This window comes from Etheostoma spectabile, chromosome 11 (genome assembly GCF_008692095.1).
Source record: "Etheostoma spectabile isolate EspeVRDwgs_2016 chromosome 11, UIUC_Espe_1.0, whole genome shotgun sequence".
Taxonomy (NCBI): domain Eukaryota; kingdom Metazoa; phylum Chordata; class Actinopteri; order Perciformes; family Percidae; genus Etheostoma; species Etheostoma spectabile.
The window spans coordinates 3,803,680-3,824,879 of record NC_045743.1 but is presented as its reverse complement, the minus strand read 5'-3'; the positions used below and the strand labels follow the sequence as shown (position 1 = coordinate 3,824,879).

At 40.2% G+C, this 21,200-nt stretch overlaps 1 protein-coding gene across 1 annotated transcript in view; it reads left to right on the top strand.

Moving 5' to 3' along the window:
* Positions 1–3,085: 3,085 nt before the first annotated feature.
* Positions 3,086–21,200, top strand: part of mycbp2 (MYC binding protein 2) — a 69,349-nt gene continuing 51,234 nt past the window's right edge. Inside the window, 11 exon segments of the mRNA XM_032530411.1 lie at positions 3,086–3,810; positions 6,019–6,094; positions 11,944–12,156; positions 13,281–13,434; positions 13,681–13,877; positions 14,838–15,080; positions 15,729–15,800; positions 16,174–16,270; positions 16,412–16,485; positions 20,232–20,370; positions 20,563–20,639. Coding sequence (XP_032386302.1) covers positions 3,539–3,810; positions 6,019–6,094; positions 11,944–12,156; positions 13,281–13,434; positions 13,681–13,877; positions 14,838–15,080; positions 15,729–15,800; positions 16,174–16,270; positions 16,412–16,485; positions 20,232–20,370; positions 20,563–20,639 — 1,614 coding nt within the window. The 5' untranslated portion in view covers positions 3,086–3,538.

Below are 21,200 nucleotides of genomic sequence, written 5' to 3'. Positions count from 1 at the left end.
GTGGGTGTGTGGGAGTTATGCTTCTTTGACCTTCTATATCCTTGAAATAAATGAAATTATCACTGTTTCAATGCCTACATTAAAGTAACTGACATTACATTTCATTGAAATTGTATTTTTAAATGATTTTACTTTAATACAATACTTGGCTGGCAGTGGACATAGCTTTTTACACATACTGTGTATGCTAATAAAAGTACTGAAAAGAAAAGGGGGTTTCAACTTGATTTTCAGTCTCAGGTTATGTGATTGATTATCACTCAGGCTCAGGTCTGATAAATAAAGAACTTACACCTTCACAGTCCCATCACAAAAGTATAGCTGGGCACAAATCCCACAAGTGGCTACTGACGCCGTAGCAGGTCTCACCACAGCTGTAAGCACTGAAACTATAAATAGACTAAATGGTATTTCATATAATGTATGTATAATTGTATCAATAAAGACTTTGTGACAGTTATGGGAGATTTAGTTTAGAGTTCCCTGACACAAAGAGTACCCATAAAATGTAAGTGAAAATCAGACTTGAAATGTCATATTGTCTGTGACTGTGAACTTCCTTATTGGGAGTGCCTTGTTTTGTATGATCAAAGATATAAAAGGTGCATAGCATGCAGGGGTGTGGCAACATGATACTGAGGTAAACTCCTAGTCATGATGACAGCACGAAAGGAATGCAGACTACTCCGCACTGGTCAAACTACTAGGCCAAATGTTGACAGGCTGAGGCAAATCTTTAATAGAAAGACATATCTGTATAAACGTGAACAAGCATGGCTGAATATCACATTTTAAAGGATTCACAATAAAATCAACCATGTTCACTCTAACTGAGCTAGTAACAAGCTCAGTAAATTGAAAGCATATAACAGTAACTTTAAGTAACAAAATAACTACAATCAAATTCTAATCTCTTGCCTTCTTTAACAGCAACAACCAACAACCTATCTGGACTTCCAGGATGTGTGTATACCAACTGGATCTCTGCCATCTCAGCTCATGCTTGTGACACTCTTGCCTGACCTATGGCAACTTCTTGGCCTATATATCCCATCATTCCTCCCTCTTTTTGTAACAGGGCACAGCTGAGGCAACCAGGGATTAAATAAGCAGCCTCTGAATGTGGCTGCATCTTCAAGCAACACAAATCAATGCCAAATCTTTTCATAACCTTCTCCCTAAAAATCACTAGGAAAGTAGGGCCAACAAATGTCAGCAGTTTGTGTTCCTGTGTCAACAAGGGACCTTTAACAATACACTTCAATGGAGCTGCTGTTCCCTTCCAATACCTCATTCTGAAATCCCTCCGTTTTATGATAGTAAATTCTTCTCTTATTCTTAAGAGTAAATTGTCATCATTGATACATGCTGGCACTCTGATACTGTGCATGATAACATCTGAATGCTTCCTGGGTTGCTATGAGAAGAGACCTTAGACCATCCCCTCTCTTTTCATTGGGCCCTTGCAATGCCTGGCAGCCAATGAAGTACCACTAGGGCCTGTGTAAATATCTTTCTCTATTTATCTCTACCTTTCTCTCCGGAAATGTGCATGCACATCCACACATACATGCATTTATACAACCTTTTTAAAAAATATGCCATTAATTAATAAATATAATAATAATAATAATAATAATAATAATAATAATACTTTGACATTATGGAAATTCAGTATAATAGAAATTTAATAACCATGCAATTTGTAAGCATCGATAAAGACAGTGCATCTGCTATCTTGCCAACTGTGAACCATATCATGTATATTAATAAAGAATTAGCATATTATGCTGCAGCTAGATTAAAAGAGTATGTTAGGCCTCAGCTAGGGCCTGATCAGTGAAGAAGACCACTGTAGGCTACCACTGATCCAATCAAAGGATGGCTGCAATCACTCAAAACTTCACTTGAGTCAAGACAACATGAGTTGTTTAAGAAGGCATGTCTAAGAGAGCAAATGGCAACATTTTACAGTTTTGCAGTGGTCACTGGAGAGGGAAGTGCAATTATGTTGTATTTTAAAAGTTAAAAACAATGTTCTGTAAACAATGTATTTCTGTTTTATGTAGGCCTGTATTCTGCGGCCAGATTGATCCAATACTGATAGCCTTAATTAGCATTCCACTACTTAACACAAACCAAATCTTCTAAAAGTGGTTGATCAGGTCTGGCATTTAACATATAGAAAAAAGCCTTTTGCTTCACAACAGGAAGTAACCTTCTGTCTCCAACCCCCTGCGGCTAAGACAATAGTATGTTGATTAAATGTTTTTTTGTTGGAATTTCTCATTTACATGATAGAACCTTTTGATCTGTTTCAGGGAGGAACCCCCAATGTCCATGTTAGAGGTGTGACCCATACTTTTCTCAGGCAGCAAAGACAGCCACTGAGATGCCCTTAACGTGTTACCATGCCAACGACGGACCAATGACAATGGGTTTAAATACACCTGGTGAATAGGAACCGCCCCTAGGTGCAGGGAATATAGCCTAATGATTCCGGGCTGTTCGCAATGTCCCCGAAGAGGGACGTGTCCTCAGACCACTGTCAGCTACAGTGCTGTTTTGTCTTATTGTCGTTGTCATATCATCTTCATCATGCTGTTTCATTAAACTTTTTGTTAATTCTCAATTGGACCTCAAGCCTCTCTTCGTCCCCATCAAATCAAAGAACACGTGATAGGCCTACTTAGTTTTTTTCTAACAAAACTAACATTGAGATATTTATGCAACAGTTGTAAATGGATTGTAAATGATAATAGCAGAGAAGAAATGATGAGCTGTAAAGTCAAAAAGTCTCAACAAAATGTAACACTGTTTTTAAAGGTCAACCTGGAACTTCAGTGTTTTTTCAGCGGGCAACACAGCATTTAATCGCTTTAAAAGTCTTTCAGTGTGAGAATTGTAGATCAAACTGGGAGGGGCCCTGAATTATCTCCTTCCAATCACGCGTTATTTCCCTTCTACGATTGCTGATATGTGTTAAGAAATGAACTATAGGCTGCATATACCGGGACGTAATTGATCATATAGTCTATGATAGCATCGCCCGGTTTTAGTCGTATGAAAATATCCCGGCATGCTAGCGACGCAACACTCAGCCAGGGAGGGGAGGGATGATGGAGCTAAGATGGCAGCCCAACTGAGGGTGCTGCCTCTCTGGGGTCAAGAAATATTCAAGGAACGTATGAAACCAAAACACGAAAAGCGTCTTTTGGAAATTAACGTTGCCGTTTCTGGTATTCTACAAGAACATTGGTAATGGCTTGAGAATATATATTTTCAGGAGACAAGCACCGTGTTGACGCCGTGGCCGGGATCGGAAGACCGTACATTGTAGTTGTACCACCAGAGAGACTACAATTGGCGTTTATAATAACTGGGGACCGTGGATGCTAATTGTGGTATTTCTGCAACCTGCAATGGACAAATAATGTGACACGAGCCGGATTTTACGACAACTGGATTGCATCTAACGGATATATATTGTCTACATTGTGGTATCTTTTGTGTGATATATGAATTGTTCTCCTAAACGATGATGTGTGCTGCTGTGGCAGCGGCCGCCGGTGGAGGGATTCTGCCTTCCTCATCGCCGTCGATGGGGCTGGGTGTCAGGGTCATTTCTGGACTAGGAGCCGATCTCTCCACCATCGGTCCAGGAATGGGTTCTTGTCCAACACCTGGAGCCCAGTCGGATTGTCGGACTCGGTACCAGCTTTTACTTTCAGGGCGAGCTCTGGCCGAGAGATACAGACGGATCTATACCACCGCTATCAATGATAAAGAGCAAGGGATAAATCAAGGAAGGTGAGTGAATTTCGCAGAGGCTGGTCTGTCATTTGTGGGGCTAACTGAGCTAACGAGAGTAGGCTAACATTATCCCTTGCCTAGCGGGAACGTTACATCGGTTAACATCAGCTACATCTAGGTTAATTGCTATTTTTGGATATTGAGGTAGTCGAAATTTGCCATACAAGTTGTTAAACTAAAAACAATGTACCAGGAGCTATATAGTGTGAGTGCACCCTCTTGAAGGGGTCGGCTTGCTATGTAGCATTTTGGGTTCGAGTTCCCTAGCTTGCAGCCAGCTAAGCTAACGTTAGTTCACCCTTGCTCGAGTTGTTTGCATCCCGTGTCCTCAGGACATGTTGTCTCAAAAACATTGACACATTATCACTGAATTAAATCATTACCCACCTGGGCCATAACGACTGGAAACAATGCCTTATCGGCTTATATCCTACATCAATTTGTTTTTGAGCAATAGCCAGCGAAATGTAAACAAACGCAGTGCTCGTGTAATACTTTAATTTTGCTAAGCCGTTTTGATCACTCGCTGCTCGCGTTGTCAGCATATTCTGCTTTAGCTAACGTTAGTCATTTGATATAATTTGATGTAGTGAGCTGTGTGTATCTAGGCCCAATGGCGTCACTGTTTCGGTTGCTAGCTAGCTAACGTTGACTAACGTTGGAGCATCAGCCTTGCCCAGGTTGTCTTAACGTAACGTAGAGCTAAACCCGGCGATTCATTTGTCAAGAAACCTGGAGCTGATAATCACCACATTTAAACACAAAATAAATAGAGCACATTTCTCTCTTGCACAACATGGCCTAAAACATTAACGTTAGCTTCTTAGGTATGTGTGAGAATGTGTTAGGAATTGAATGAACTCATTTGCTTTTCTGGCATTTAAGCGAGTAAGACAGTTACGTCATTCAATCAGTCAGATTGTAGCCTGAGTAGCTGGATCATTGCAGCATCCTTCCTCACAAACTGAATTGTTATTCTCACCCTCCTCTCAATGTACAATACCTGCTTGAAGCATGGGGCAGTGTCGGTTGGAGTGTCTTTCCCCATGCCGGGTTAATAAAGTATATACATTACATTAACATGCTGTTTTTACAACCAACTTCTGAATTTATAGGTCTATACAAATGAACCGAAAAACAACAACAATTATTGTTTCAACCTATCTATGTTTGAACTACCATCTAATGTGACTTTTTTTTTTATTGTGAAATATGTTGCTTGTACTGTAAGGTGCAGATTGTACTCAAGAGATACACACCTGTTTTAGCTCCTTAAAGCTAGAACCAGTCAGTATTTTCTCTCTTGTGGATTTGCTGATATTTACATAACATTGAAAACATCAGATATACATTTTTGTCGGGACTGATTTTAGTTTGGGATTTTCATGAGTAGCCTAATAATACCAAACGTGTCACTGTGTGCTCAAAGGGTTGCAGACTTTGAAGCTACTTTTCTATGATGACAAGCTATTAGAAATCAATATTGAGCTTTACTCTTTTTGTAATAGAACAGAACTTCATAGTGAAACAAAACATACAATATGTATAGTTCAGTATTTCTATCAACCCGTTTAAAACAGCCAATTTAAGATGTATGGCTTTTCTGCATTTAGTAGTGAGTAATACGTTTTTACTAATTCTTGCATTGGCTTTCTTTTCTTAGTAATAGTAATTCTAATTTTGGTTCTATCACTTGTCGTGGGCCCCTTGTTTTGAAATTGATCATAAAAAGCCAAAACAAAACATGAATTTCATAGAGAGTACAAAAGCATCAAAAAGGGAATTTCTACAGAACCAAACTTCTGCTTGTTTTGGGGCTTTGTCAAAACGAGTGACGCTGAATCTGGTGACACCTGCTACACACATCTGAATGGCATACTGACACAAACCTTGCCAGCTGCATAAGATGAAGATGTAGGCTGAAAGTAAAAGTGAGATTACCGTTAAAGACACCTGGAATAGATTCAAGATTTTACTGGCTGTTCTTAACAAGTGAAAGGATGAATGATTTGTGTTTTTCTTGCTGGTTTAAGGTGTTGCCGACAAGGCTTTACATCCCGTTTACCTCTCATTCTCATGTTTGTAATAAAGATTTTGATCAGATAAACCAAAATGTCTTAAATGTTTTGCTATGTGTTTGAGTGTAAGCATTGCCCTAACACACAATATAATTTGCAATACTGAGCAATCACTATATGCTTTCAGGGGAAAGAAGGCTTTAAGTAAGAAGAAACTGAAAAGGCGACAGAGGGTCAAGTCAAAAGTCAAATCAAGAACAAAGGTAAGATATGAATTGTCTGACAATTGTTACACAATATTACACTTGTTCTTCTATGTGATGCTACTAATTGCTGTATTTATATTGGGATATTTTTAATAAATATGTTCAGAGGGTTTGTAAGAGCAAGGCTACATTGTAAAATGTCCCTTGTTTTTAAACAATTACAATATTTGTAAAATAATCTAAATGGTATATGCCTCTTGGTAAATACACAATACACACCGCCACATAATGTTAATAGTTGCAGTGTTAAATCACACATAGGCCCAACATTTATTAGTGGGGCATTGTCTTAATTTACATTATCTGTACTGCTTAACATTTTTTATTTAAATATCTACATGTAGTATTTTGTGTTTTCTGTTTATATTAATAAGAACACCATGACTTAATTTGCAACTGTCACAGTCTCAGGTTTGACTGATAAATCCTTGCAGCTGGATTTTACTCTCTACTGAATTAAATTAAAAGATTGAGGATAAGATTCAAGATAAGGTAATATTCTCTGAAATCCTGAAGGTGTTTGGCAGAATCATTATTGTCATTGGCTGTGGCTGGTCCGGTGCCAGAAAGCCCATCCACACATGAAGCTGGAGAGGTGGATAGACAGAAAGCGAGACACATGGGAGTGGTTCTGGCTAGTGCATGATGGCCTGTTGCCGAGCGACCTAATGTGTTCCACATCTCCACAGCAACAGTTGCCTACCTCCTTCGTCAAAAAATGGAACCTAGTCTGTATCAGTGGATGCTGTTGTGTTTTTGTTCCTGCTGTAGACTTTGCCTGGACAACATAAATGAACTAGTTCTCTTCAAAAACAAAAATCTTCAAATTATGTTAACAAAATGTACTCCGGTTATATTGATTCATTTCCTTGCTATTTGCCTCGTAGAAAGAAGAAAGAGAGAGTAGGCTGCTCTGTGGTTGGTCTGTAATATTATTAGCCAGTGTTTGTGTTTAATTTTATTACACTGATTTGTTTTCCAGCTACTTGGCAGGCAAAGGCAAGAGAGATTAATGTGATAGTACCATAGAAGGACAGAGGCTCTACTGCTTTGTCATCTTTTACCTAAAATCTATTCCAGACAGGAAATACAAAGTAGAGTGTGCTCGTCAGCTAATGCTCTTCAGGTTGACTTGTTCAGTGAGTTAATGTTCCCCTGGATCAGCAGAAGATCTTATATAGAGACAGAGAATGGAAAAGGCTGGCAAGCAGGAAGGCAGACAGGCATAAAAACGTGGGTAGTTACACAGGCTGTGATGCTGGATTTGTATGTGTTGTGCTCACTCTTGCTCTGTCACGCCTCTTTCACAGACATCAGACAAGAGTGTGGTTTGAAAGAGCCTCTTCTCCCCGTTTGTCTGCTTCTGCTCTGAAAAGCATGTATAAGTGGAGTCAGAACAAAAGACAGAGTATAAACACTTCTCATCCTAATGAAGATGGTGCTGTAACGTCTTGTGTACAAGCAGATGTATAATGTTTCTATAACTGTAATTATAAGAACTACTTATTGGTCCAAAATTATACATTCAACATTCAGTATAAAAAGAGCCTCTCAGGGTGGCAGTGTCTCTTAGAAGCCAAGATGGGCAGAGGATCACCAATTCCCCCAATGCTGCTCCGAAAGAAATAGTGGAGCAAAATCAGAAAGGAGTTTCTTAGAGAAAAATTGCAACGATTTTGAAGTTATTATCATTTACAGTGCATAATATCATCCGAAGATTCAGAGAATCTGGAACAATCTCTGTGCGTAAGAGTCAAGGCCGGAAAACAATACTGGATTCCTGTGATTTTTGGGCCCTTAGACGGCACTGCATCACATACAGGAATGCTACTGTAATGGACATCACAACATGGGCTCAGGAATACTTCCAGAAAACATTGTTAGTGAACACAATACACCGTGCCATTCGCCGCTGCCGGCTAAAACTCTATAGGTCAAAAAAGAAGCCATATCTAAACAGGATCCAGAAGCGCAGGCGTTTTCTTTGGGCCAAGGCTAATTTAAAATGGACTGTGGCAAAGTGGAAAACGGTTCTGTGGTCAAACAAATAAAAATTTGAAGTTTGTTTTGGAAAACTTGGACGCCATGTCATAAAGGGGACAAGGACAACCCAAGTTGCAGATGCAGAAGTCTGCATCTCTGATGGTATGGGGTTGCATGGGTGCGTGTGGCATGGGCAGCTTACACATCTGGAAAGGCACCATCAATGCTGAAAGGTACATCCAAGTTCTAGAACAGCATATGCTCCCATCCAGACGTCGTCTCTTTCAGGGAAGACCTTGCATTTTCCAACATGACAATGCCAGACCATATACTGCATCAATTACAACATCATGGCTGAGTAGAAGAAGGATTTGGGTACTGAAATGGCCAGCCTGTAGTCCAGATCTTTCACCCATAGAAAACATTTGCCGCATCATTAAGAGGAAGATGCAACTAAGAAGACCTAAGGCAGTTGAGCAACTAGAAGCCTGTATTAGACAAGAATGGGACAACTTTCCTATTCTTAAACTTGAGCAACTTGTCTCCTCAGTCCCCAGATGTTTGCAGAGCATTATAAAAATGAAGGAGGATATGAAGGAGAACAATGATGTGGATTAGATAGATGATGTGGATTAGATAGCAAAATAAATGTGTCAATCGAGTAAAATTGTACAGCAGTTCACTTTAAAAAAAATAATTAATGAGAATGGTGAGAATAACTACAAATTAAAAAGCATTGACTGTGGAATTTAAATGAATTACTGATGTTAAGAATGAGTAATAGTTGTAGCCCCAGTTTATGCCTCTCACGTATTAGCATTAATATTTCACTCGAGTCACAGCGCTAAGCATCAGTTTATCTGAAAGATAAATATACAGCGATTGACCCATCTGATATGGTGGTGCAAACTAACAATCACTCAGCTCGAGCCTCTGCTTTGGAAGATAGCACTTTTCTTCTTTTTCCATAAAACTAGCAGTCTAAAATGTGTAGCTGTCTGCAGTCAGGGACTCTATACCAGTCTTCTATAAAGCTTTTAGATGGCCATTAAATCATCAGTGAACTGCAGACAATAACACAAAAGAAATCCATCATGAGAGCAGCATTTGTTGGTTATGGCCTGGTGCTATTACAAAGCAATAACAAACCATAAAACTTCAACACATCTTTGTGCTTTGCATATTTGTGTCTGCTTTTGCTAATGTGTATCATGACATAGCCTAAAAGTGTCCCTTGCAATGACAAGTTTCTGATGATGTGTTCAGTTTTAAATTGGGAACTGTCTGCTGTAGTGAAACCTGTCAAATCAAATTCTAAGCTTGTTCATGCAGTATTTTGGTCTCTACTCCAACCTTTTGTTTTGCTGTCATGTCCCAAGAAACTCATTTTCTCTTACTTGCTTTATGGGTTTAGGTTATTATAGCATCTCTAGGTTTAAAATTGTCTTTCCATGAAAAGTGCTGCTTTGTGAATGCTGTCCAGTCACTTGGTCACAAATGCTACTCTCACAGCAAGGCAGAGAGCAGTAGACAGTACTTTTAGATGAGGGGAGAGCTAATACCCTCCCCACTGGTTTGAGCTGAGAATGAATGACCTTTCTCCCCAAATAGATGACATCACCCTCTAAGATTGTGATGCCAAAAGCGCAACACTGCAAGAGAGCCACATCGATCACTATGATTCTCTAGAGGTTGCCTCAGGACTGTGTGTAGTTAAAAAAGCCTTGCTTGGTGGGATGGAGAGAGCTTATCAATTAGTTACTTTATCAAGTTTGTCTGATCATGATGCCAGTTTGAATTTAAGCACTTAAGCTTAGCTGTAATGATTTTATTGTACTTCTTTTCTTGTTCTACAACACTTACATTTAAATGAGGGTAGACCCACAATGTGCAAGGGGTTGCTTGTAATGATGAACCTTTAGACCCCAAATTTGAATTAGCCGAAAACTAGCATACGTCCTATTCGTTTATAGTCCGTGTGAAACATGCACACAGACTATCTTTATCTTTAGACCCTCAATTTGGATAAGGAACAACTCCACAGAAAATCATTATTAGGGGAAAACATCTAAAGATTAGCTCAAATTGGCCACGCTGGTTAATCAGTTGTCATTTGCCTGCCTTCTTATCTACTAAAACAGTTTCATTTTCATCTCATTGGTCGTTTTATAGTGAATTCTTGGTAGGTTAGATCTCAGCTTTAGATTCCTCCTAAATAAGTATTTTACCGCTGGACAGAGTTTTATTTTCACAAAACTAGGAGGTCTATGCAGTACAATGGGGCAAAATCTTTTTTTTTAATTTGGTGCTACATGTCCAGAAACTGAGAAAAGAAGCTGTGATATTCCCTTTTGCTCAAAAGGTAGAAAACCAACGGACCAACAAACGCTCCCACTGTGAACACGTCAAATAAAGCAATTCATTAGCCAGTGTGTACCAAACGATCTTGTATTACAGTTTAATGGTAGAATAAATTATGTTTCTGAAAACATTTCAGGCAATACAGTAACATAATCTTGGTTTGTATTTGATCAGCACATTCTAGTTTTACTGTTCATTCTGAGTTTGATTTTAGAGAAAGCAAAAGACAAGGGTGTCGCTGCTTTTATAGGCTACTCGTGTCTTAATGTGAAAGAACAAGGCGTCATCCGTGGCGTTTCACTGTCAGATAAGAACGGAGATCTGGGCGCTAGCAAGATGGGGGGGGGGGGGAAGTTTACCATAGTTCATTTTCTAATACAAAACCACATTGTTATAATACAAAGCTGGTTATAAATCGGCAAAGTGTTCCTTTAAGTATAATTTGAACACAACTCGTTTTTTTCGGTATTGGTTATATTAAATGTCGGGTAAGCCATTTTGTAAGTGAAAGCAGTGAAAGCTGTGTTGAGCTGATCTTCAAATGGGTAAACACTTGCAGTGGCAAGTCGAAGCAAAAGGAGGAGTCATTTTTAATGCCACAAATGTGTCATTGACTAGACATGAGGATGCAACCAACCATGTAAAGACTAATTGTGCTCAACCTAGGTCTTACACTCCCAACCAATTGCAGTTATATTACTTTAAATGAAATGGAAAGGCTAACATTGACCAAAGTCCCTACGGTTTAGGAACCTATACCTACCTTTTACCTTTTGGGGTGGCTGTGGTCCAGTGGTAGAGTGGTCGCCAGCCAATCGGAAGGTTGGTGGTTTGATCCCCAACTCTGGTGCAGTCCCCTGTTGTGCCATGTGTCCTGGGGCAACTTTCCTTGTAAAGCCAGGAAAATGAAATAAATAAATACATACAGAAATTTAAATTTATTAAATTATTATTATTTTTTAAACAATAAATTGCACCACCAATTTGGTAAAAAAAAATCTTTAAGATAACAGGAATTAAAATTCCAGGATACAATGTACAGTATATAGCATATAAAGAATTTAAGAATGTGGCCAGGTTGGATCAGTGGGTAGAGCAGGTGCACATATACTGAGAGGTTTATGCCTCAACGCAGAGGTCCAGGGTTTCAGATCTGACCTGTGATGATTCCTGCATTTCTTCCCCTCTCTCTCTCTCTCTCTCTCTCTCTCTCTCTCTCTCCCTCCCTCTCCCCTTTTTCACCTAGCTGTCCTATCAAAATAAAGAGGGAAATGCCTAAAGAAAAAATCTTAAGTTAATTTTTTTATTAAATAGCTCAACCTCTGTCGTGATACCAGATCCAGCTTTTTGAGTTGGTATATATCAGTATTGGATCAGTCCATCCCTTTTCCTTACAATAAGACATACCCCTAAAGAGTTTGATGTTTATAAATGACTATAAGGTGTACTAAATAGCCTATCATTGCACCACATTGTATCATCCATTCTCTGTTGTTCCACAGGCCGAGAGTCTAGATGGAGCCCTCTGCGTGCCGGACATCAAGCTGCACAGCAACCCATCTGCGTTCAATGTTTATTGCAACGTGCGGCACTGTGTGCTGGACTGGCAGCAAAGAGAGGCCTCCCTTGTGCTGGCATCCAGGAGCTCGGTGCAGAGCGACTCAGACAGTGAGGAGGAGGAAGAGTATCGCGAGCCAGCCGTGAAGCTGCCAAAGGTATGAACAGCCAGTGTTATAGGCTGCTGATGTGGTGGTGGCAGCGCTTGGTATCAAGATGAGAGCCAGCCTGTGCTCTTTATCCAAGGGATGCAACAATCCTTCATCTCCCTGGGCTTATGTGTACGGTTCATCCATTTTATTGTTGTGATAATTTGAGTCACTTTACCAGAGGTTTGATACGCCCTTCCTGTGAGGATTACAATCTCTGCTCTAATGAAGAAAAGTAGGAGCAAGCCATGCTGAACAGATAACACCAAAGCATCTAAGAGGCAGTGTGTCAAAGGATTTGGGTTCTATGCCATAATGGCAGAATTAAGGGATAATGGGCGTTTGCTCACTTTGTAAAAGGTAACAAATCTGAGGAATCACTTGTTAGCTTGACATTCAAGTCAGGCAGCAGGGGCACTGTAAATGAGCAATTGTACAATGTAGTTTAGGATTAGGCTATGGAGATGCCTTCCAAATAACTAAGTTGTGCCCCACTTTTCTCTCTCTCTCTCTCTCTCTCTCTCTCTCTCTCTCTCTCTCTCTCTCTCTCTCTCTCTCTCTGTGTGTGTGTGTTATCTTATTTACTGTTTCTCTGTATATACGGATGCTTTCATTTTACTGTTTCAAAACAAACTCTACATTGAGATAGAAGGGAACATTGGAGAATAATTTGATTCACTAACTAGCCATACTGAGAGTAGGAGAATGGCATCCTTTGCTAGCATTTCTTCTCTTGTGGGTCTGGTCTGTCGTACAAAATGTTAATAGTGGATGTTGAAGTCAGCGGTAGGAACTGTACATGCTGTAAGCCCCCAGCTAAATGTAGGTTGTTTTACTGTTGGAAGATGATGCCTTACTATTACAAGAAAACATCCAGCCTATTTTTGTCCAATTGTTTTTTTAAATACTTATTTTAAAAAAGAAGAGTTTTTTTTTTAATCAACATTAACAAGTGTAAAACTGGAAAGTGATGGTTATTTTTAAAACTAAATTTAATGTCAATGTCAATATGTTTCACCTTTTATTTGCTGTACAAAGTTTCATCACAGCTTGGCTAGCTAGACTTAGGCTGTGGTATGAAAGCTTGGTGTTCATTACCTCATAGAAATGTGCTTCTTTCTTTGTGTGTGCAGATCATTGGCATTGGCCTGTGTGGGGTATTTGAGCTGATCAAAGAGACTCGGTTCTCTCACCCCTCACTGTGCCTGCGTAGCTTGCAGGCCTTGTTGGACATGCTACAGGGACAACAGCCTGAGGGCTTTCAGACTGAGCCTCCTGATGTGCTGGGTAAGGAAAAAAATGCGTGCATGTGTACAATCCAATGCAGTAATAAATCTTTGTTTGTGAAGCTTAAAATGTTACATTTTAAATGTTTTTTTTTTATGTTGTTGCAAACTAATAATATTTTTAGGCTGTAGAGTGAGTTGCTGTGTTGTATTGGACTGCATTCTATTTAAATTAGTTTTGTTCAGCCTAATTTACACACAGCACTCTCAAATTTTTAATCTGCCCTCCACTTATATGCTTCTTCAGAGTCTCTTTTCCAGTTGTTGTTGGAGACCACAGTCCGGAGCACAGGGCCCAACGACCCGACGGGACAGGCCATCACTGCTCTGTCCTGCGCCTGCCTCTTCAGTCTGGTGGTGGCCTGGGGAGACACTGGCAAAATCTTGCAGGCTGTCTCTGCCATCCTCACCAACAACGGCAGCCATGCCTGCCAGACGATACAGGTAATTAACCAATTTAAACCAATTGGACTGCATTTGGCAATTTGTCTTCGCAATTGCCTGTGTTTTCTTCATCTTATTTTTGTACTGATCACCTGTTCAGATCACTGTCTTATGTTGCACAGACATCTTTATCTTGGGAGAGGAATTCCAGGTGCTTGTATTTGATTGAAGCACAAGCTGCATTTACATTGTTCTTACATTCCCAAATGAACTTCAATTGCTATGTTTAAACCACCTCCACCAGGAAGTGTACATTTCTGGTATCCATTTACTTTTTACCAGTCAGATTGGAAGAAATGCTTTAAATCACCAGAGTGAATCATTATAAAGGATAAAGTAACCTCTGGCTCTCCCCCGATTTCCTTCCCTGAGCAGAGAGACTCAGGGCAGAGTCTGGACAGCACAAATTGAGTTTTGAAAAATGTCAAGCATCTCTGACTCAACCCTGCCTGCATTCTTACACCAATTAGCCAGTCTTCTGTTGGCTTTGAACTTCAGCTTGTCCTCTCTCCTCTCTCTGTTTTCTTTCTCTCAGATTTTGTTATTGTAACTTAAACGGTAAACACTTAATGTTATTGTGTGGTAAGGTTTGTGACCTTTACCTGCATACATATAAAATTACTACACTTGGCCAAGGCTGCAGAGAGACTGTTCAGCCTCACACATTTATCCCCCACAGACGTAGACCTATGTGTTTTTTAGGCATTGATTTGACTGTGAATCATCACAATGTGATGTGTATTTGTTTGCATGTGTGTGAATGGCAAGATTAAAGTGTGTGTCATAAAGGATGTGTGGAATGTGTGTTAAAAAATGCATTCAGGCAGAATGAGAAGAGGGTGAAGCCAGTTCCCACCTAGTGCATGGTCTACTTCACAAAATGCACCCCACTATGTCACATTAAAGGTTTGCAGTTCTGCTGATTTTCATCACATTCCGTGTCCTCCTAAATCTCTCCAGGTGCCCACCATACTGAACGCCCTACAAAGGAGTGTACAAGCTGTCCTGGTGGGAAAGATTCAAATCCAGGATTGGTTTGGGAATGGCATCAAACGCGCAGCCCTCATGAACAAGTGGATCCTTAAAGAGGTTGCCATTGACGAGGATGAGCGCTGTCTTCTACAGACAGATGGCTCCTTCCTGTATTTGCTCTGCAAGGACGGACTCTACAAAGTGGGCTCTGGATACAGTGGCACTGTCAGGGTATGTAACACTCTAAGCGGCATGTTGTGAGTGTGGAGTAGTAACCCCATATCTGGTGTTGATTTGGTGATTTAGATGGGTTTAGGGGTTGAGAAAATGGCTCAGGAAAAGTTGAGGTTTTAGAGATACGTGGGTTTTCAGAGGTCAGTATCTGTATACTCTGTTGCCAGTTTATTAGGTACACCTAGCTAAACCTAATGCAGTCTGATACAGTCCTGCAATAAATTCTTCCTTTCATTAAGATTATAATGTGAGATATTTGTTGAAATAAAAATTTTAGAGATGTTTTGGAGGATGTAGTTTGTGGTGTTGTTCAACTGTATTTAAGCAGGAGTTTGTATTCTTTTTCCAACCCATTTATATCAATGGGGATAGGCTAAATAACCGAAATGCCTCCAGCAGCAGTAGTTTTGTGTTAGCAGTAGAAAACAATGCTACTAGACAGCCATAATACTGCTTTAAAACAATGCTCTCGCTTTAAATAGGTTGATTACTTGGACTGTAATTAAATAAAACCGTTTTTGTGTGTTTTTGCCCACATTAAATGCCAGTGTTTGTAATTGTCTGCCAATGTTTAATTTGCCTAAATTACCTTAAGGTTTCTCTGTGTTTGTGGTTGTCTGCTTATGTGTTATCAATGCCACACAGGGCCACGTGTACAACTCCACGTCTCGTACCAGGAATCGAAAAGAGAAAAGATCATGGTTGGGCTTTGCTCAGGTATGTAGTGGAGCTTTCATTCAGATTCTCCTCACATACTGTACATTTCAGTGAAGTGGCTTTGAAAAGGCTGTGAGTTCGTAAATAATTCAGGCCCCTTTAAACTAAGAATTGACTGTGACTTCAGTTGTGTTGGTAATTTTAATCAGTGCTTAGTTTGGTGTTGGACTCTGTAAACGTATTTGAAACTGCTGATGTGTGGTTCTTGATGACTATGACAGAAAGTACACTTCAAAGTACTAATAACTTGTTTAAATATACTGTCATCTTTATCATTACCAACAATATGTCTAAGTAAGCTAAGCTAAGGCTTCAGTTAGGGATAGTCCTTAATGATGGTGGTTCATCAGCAGAGTTTGTATTGTGTCTTCAGGGCTACTTGTTGTATCGGGACACAAGTAACCACACAATGTCAGCCATCAAGATCAACCCTGAGACTTTGGAGCATGAGGGGACTGTCACCATGCCAGGTGCCAAGATCATACTTTTTTTTTTTTTTTTTTTTTTACTCTTTTTGGCTTGTTTAACAAACATTGCTTTCAAGTTAAGCTATCACAATTCCAACTAAGAAAATATTGCCTATATTCACTGTCACTTTGCTTCTCTTTTAGGTCAAAATTCAGATGGACAAAACATAATTTTCACAGACGGAGAGTACATCAACCAGATTGCAGCCTGCAAAGATGTAAGTTTAATCTTGCTGCTAAAACTCCTCATCACCATGAATATAATATGCATTGTCTTTCATAAGCTCTTCTTGATATGCAGTGAGGGAAATAAGTATTTGATCCCCTGCTGATTTTGTACGTTTGCCCACTGACAAAGAAGTAATCAGTCTATAATATTAATGGTAGATTTATTTGAACAGTGAGAGACTGAATAACAGCAAGAAAATCCAGAAAAATTTGATTTGCATTTTAATGAGGGAAATCAGAAAGATTTCTGGCTCCCAGGTGTCTTTTATACAGGTAACAAGCTGAGACTAGGAGCACACTCTTAAAGGGAGTGCTCCTAATTTCAGCTTGTTACCTGTATAAAAGACCCCTGTCCACAGAAGCAATCAATCATATTCAAAACTCTCCACCATGGCCAAGACCAAAGAGCTCTCCAAGGATGTCAGGGACAAGATTGGAAACCTACACAAGTCTGGAATGGGCTACAAGACTATTGCCAAGCAGCTTGGTCAGAAGATGACAACTGTTGGTGTAATTATTTGCAAATGGAAGAAACAAAAAAGGAGTGTCAATCTCCCTCGGCCTGGCGCTCCATGCAAGATCTCACCTTGTGGAGTTTTTATGATCATGAGAACAGTGAGGAATCGGCCCAGAACTACACGGGAGGATCTTGTCAATGATCTCAAGGCAGCTGGGACCATAGTCACTAAGAAAACACTTGGTAACACACTACACCGTTAAGGACTGAAATCCTGCAGCGCCCTCAAGGTCTCCCTGCTCAAGAAAGCACATATACTGTACATGCCCGTCTGAAGTTTGCCAGTGAACAGCTAAATGATTCAGAGAACAACTGGGTGAAAGTGTTGTGGTCAGATGAGACCAAAATGGAGCTCTTTGGCATCAACTCAACTCACCGTGTTTGGAGGAGGAATGCTGCCTATGACCCCAAGAACACCACCCCCACGTCCAACATGGAGGTGGAAACATTATGCTTTGGGGATGTTTTTCTGCTAAGGGGACAGGACAACTTCACTGCATCAAAGGGACGATGGACGGGGCCATGTACCATCAAATCTTGGGTGAGAACTTCCATCCCTCAGCCAGGGCATTGAAAATGGGTCGTGGATGGGTATTCCAGCATGACAATGACCCAAAACACACGGCCAAGGCAACAAAGGAGTCTCTCAAGAAGAAGCACATTAAGGTCCTGGAGTGGCCTAGCTAGTCTCCAGACCTTAATCCCATAGAAAGTCTGTGGAGGGAGCTGAAGGTTCCAGTTGCCAAACGTCAGCCTCAAAACCTTAATGACTTGGAGAAGATCTGCAAAGAGGAGTGGGACAGAATCCCTCCTGAGATATGTGCAAACCTGGTGACCACCTACCAGAAACATCGGACCTCAGTTGTTAAAACAAGGGTTTTGCCACCAAATACTAAGTCATGTTTTGCAGAGGGGTCAAATACATATTTCCCTCATTAAAATGCAAATCAATTTATAAAATATTTGACATGCTTTTTTCAGGTGCTTTTTGTTCTTATTCTGTCTCACACTGTTCAAATAAATCTACCATTAAAATTATAGACAAATGTACAAAATCAGCAGGGGATCAAATACTTTTCTCCCTCACTGTACATTTTTAAATGTCAAATTGAATCAGTATCAGTTGGGGACATCCTCAGTGTTTTCAGAAATTTTTAGAAAATTTGAAACACTAAGGAACTTCGAAATGAAACTCACCTATACTGCCCATGTCTGCTGGTAGCACGGTGGAAAGGAGATCAGTTTATTATGCACTTATGTGCATTTATGGTCTTATACACTTTCTGCAGGCAGTCCAGCATGTGTGTCAGGTTTAAAATACTTGAATAGTCATTGACATAGTCATTGACTTAGTCATCCAGAACCACACCACGTCATGATGAGTTAATCTCAATCTCACAGAGAGGTGTTTATCATCTTTTGTTGTCCATGTTTGAGACAATATTTGTACTTGGCTATTTGTTGTTAACACACACACTAGTGCATTTGAACCCTTTCCTGCTCATCGTTCCTCATCTTCTTCATATTGCGCATCAGAGTAAGCTTTTCTGTGTTGTTTCCCTCATGAAAACAAATATTTTGTCAGTAGAAATAAAGGTAGTCGGTCCTCTTGAACTGCCCTGGGAAGCATCTGGAGGTTTGGACACACCTTCTCATTCAATGCGTTTTCTTTATTTTCATGACTATTTACATAGTAGATTATCACTGAAGGCATCAAAACTATGAATGTCCACATATGCAATTATGTACTTAACAAAAAAGTGTGAAATAACTGAAAACATGTCCTATATTCTAGTTTCTTCAAAGTAGCCCCCCTTTGCTCTGATTACTACTTTGCACACTTGGCATTCTCTTGGTGTGTGTGTGTGTGTGTGTGTGTGTGTGTGTGTGTGTGTGTGTGTGTGTGTGTGTGTGTGTGTGTGTGGTGTGTGTGTGTGTGTGTGTGTGTGTGTGTGTGTGTGTGTGTGTGTGTGTGTGTGTGTGTGTGTGTGTGTGTGTGTGTGTGTGTGTGTGTGTGTGTGTTGTGTGTGTGTGTGTGTGTGGTGGTGTGTGTGGTGTGTGTGTGTGTGTGTGTGTGTGTGTGTGTTGTGTGTATATAATGTGTGTGTACATATGTATGTTTGTGTGTGTGTGTGGTATATGTGGATGTGGCAGTGAGGGCAATGGCACCAGATGTGGGTATTCTCTAGAGAGCTTAGTCTCTCAAGCCCATTAACTGCATAAGCACTGTGTAATGCAAGTGGGGGAAGGGGAAGATGTGAAATCCATATATCTGCCATTGCAGCAAGCCTGATAGCAGTTTCTAGGCTAATCAAGGGGCAGGATACTGTATGGGGGGAGGGTGGGGGAGTCCTCAGAAGCTGCATGCATTTTTAGTGAGCAGCCAGCAAATGTGACCACAGCGCAGACCACTTAATGGTTGAGAAAAACCATGGGAGACACACAATTGGGGGGTTTCAGATGCTGGGAAGATGAGGCAGAGGACGTGGTGGGTGAAACATAGGAGGTCAAGAGGATAGTCAGAATAAGAAGGTAACATGTAAGGAGGAAAAGTCAAGGGATGGCCTCTGTAGTACTGATCAGAGCATAGAGGTGCTTATTAATGATGTGAGTGGCTCTGCTCTGCAGGAATCAAAGCACAATGGATGAGTGTGTCATCATTACCACACAGTAGAAACCAAACCATCCCCATGCTACCTCTCATTTTTTTTAATATCCCTGTTGTCTACCAATTATTTCCTTTTTGTGTTCTTCTCTTTACTCTCTTGTAAATTGTCCTTTTTTAGCCACATCCCCTGCTGTCTGACTAACCCAGATCTTTGGCAGTTTGCCATATGTGCCTCTTTATTGAGTAAAAGGGTGTGAGTTGTGAATAGATGTCACACACTTCATGGTGTATGTTATATATGTTACAGCTATATGCTATTAACACTGACACGGCTAAGGTTTAAAGTCGCCAGTAATATTGAGAAATGTATGCACAGATTTTGTTTGAGCATACATGCCAAGCCCCACCCTCGGTAGATTGATAAATCTTATCTTGTCACTCATAAGCAAGAAGACAAATCAGCCTATTTGATTCTGATTGTTGCATTCAGTCAGCTGATGCAAGAATTATTTTTTAATTTATTGTTAAATAAACTCTTAAGTGCCACTGATGCAGTGTTAAAGTTGTAAAACTAAATTGTGTTTCCTCCTTTTGCCCCCTAACTCCTACAGGATGGTTTTGTGGTGCGGATCTATACTATGAGCTCAGACCCGGCCCTGCAGCAGGAACTGCAGCTGAAGCTGGCAAGGAAATGTCTGCACGCCTGCGGCATCTCTCTATTTGACCTCGAGAAGGATCTGCACATCATAAGTAAGTGACAAAAAATGTACTTCTATCTATATGAGGCAGTGGATACTATGCATACATACACCCACAACAGGCGTTCCATACTACGTTTGTGTCTACTAGGTTGTAAATGTGTCACATATTATCCAAAACACAGAACACAAGGAACAACCATGTATTGTATATCTGGCTCTAAATAGTATGTTGTTCTCTTAGGCACAGGCTTTGATGAAGAGGCTGCATTGCTTGGAGCAGGCCGGGAGTTTGCTTTGATGAAAACTGCTTCAGGAAAGGTGAGAGTGAAAAATCTTCTCCGGTGTTGTGCCTAAAATGTTTAACAAAAATTAAAGTTGGAACAGATCCAACTGCTGAGCTTTAACAGATTTTGTCTTGCTAATGACAGCCCTGGTGAGCCTGGGGAAAAAGCTCTAAATTAATTGTGGTTCTACATGCCTTTTCTTCCTTCTTTGTCACACTGGCCACATGAAGCCCATTGTACAAAATTAACATTCACTTTGTTCATAACATCTGTATGTAGTTGGATATAGTCAGATTTTCCCAGGATCAGGCTATATTAAAACGTACCAATACGACATGTATTTTAGTTTTGGACATATTTGGTGGCCCTAAGCTTAATTTCCTTTTAAATAAAAGAGAATGAGGGAGCTGTGTTTGGATGGTGTTTTTGGATGTCTCGTGGTCTTTGCACTTTTTTATTGTGCTCTGAACTCAACTCTTGTTAGTGGCTTTATGCACACTAAGCTGATGCAGTGATATCTCTGCTTAAATAACTGGAATAGTATATTTCACCCAGCTAAGCAGTAGGGCTGACCTAAAGTATAATGTCCACTTTC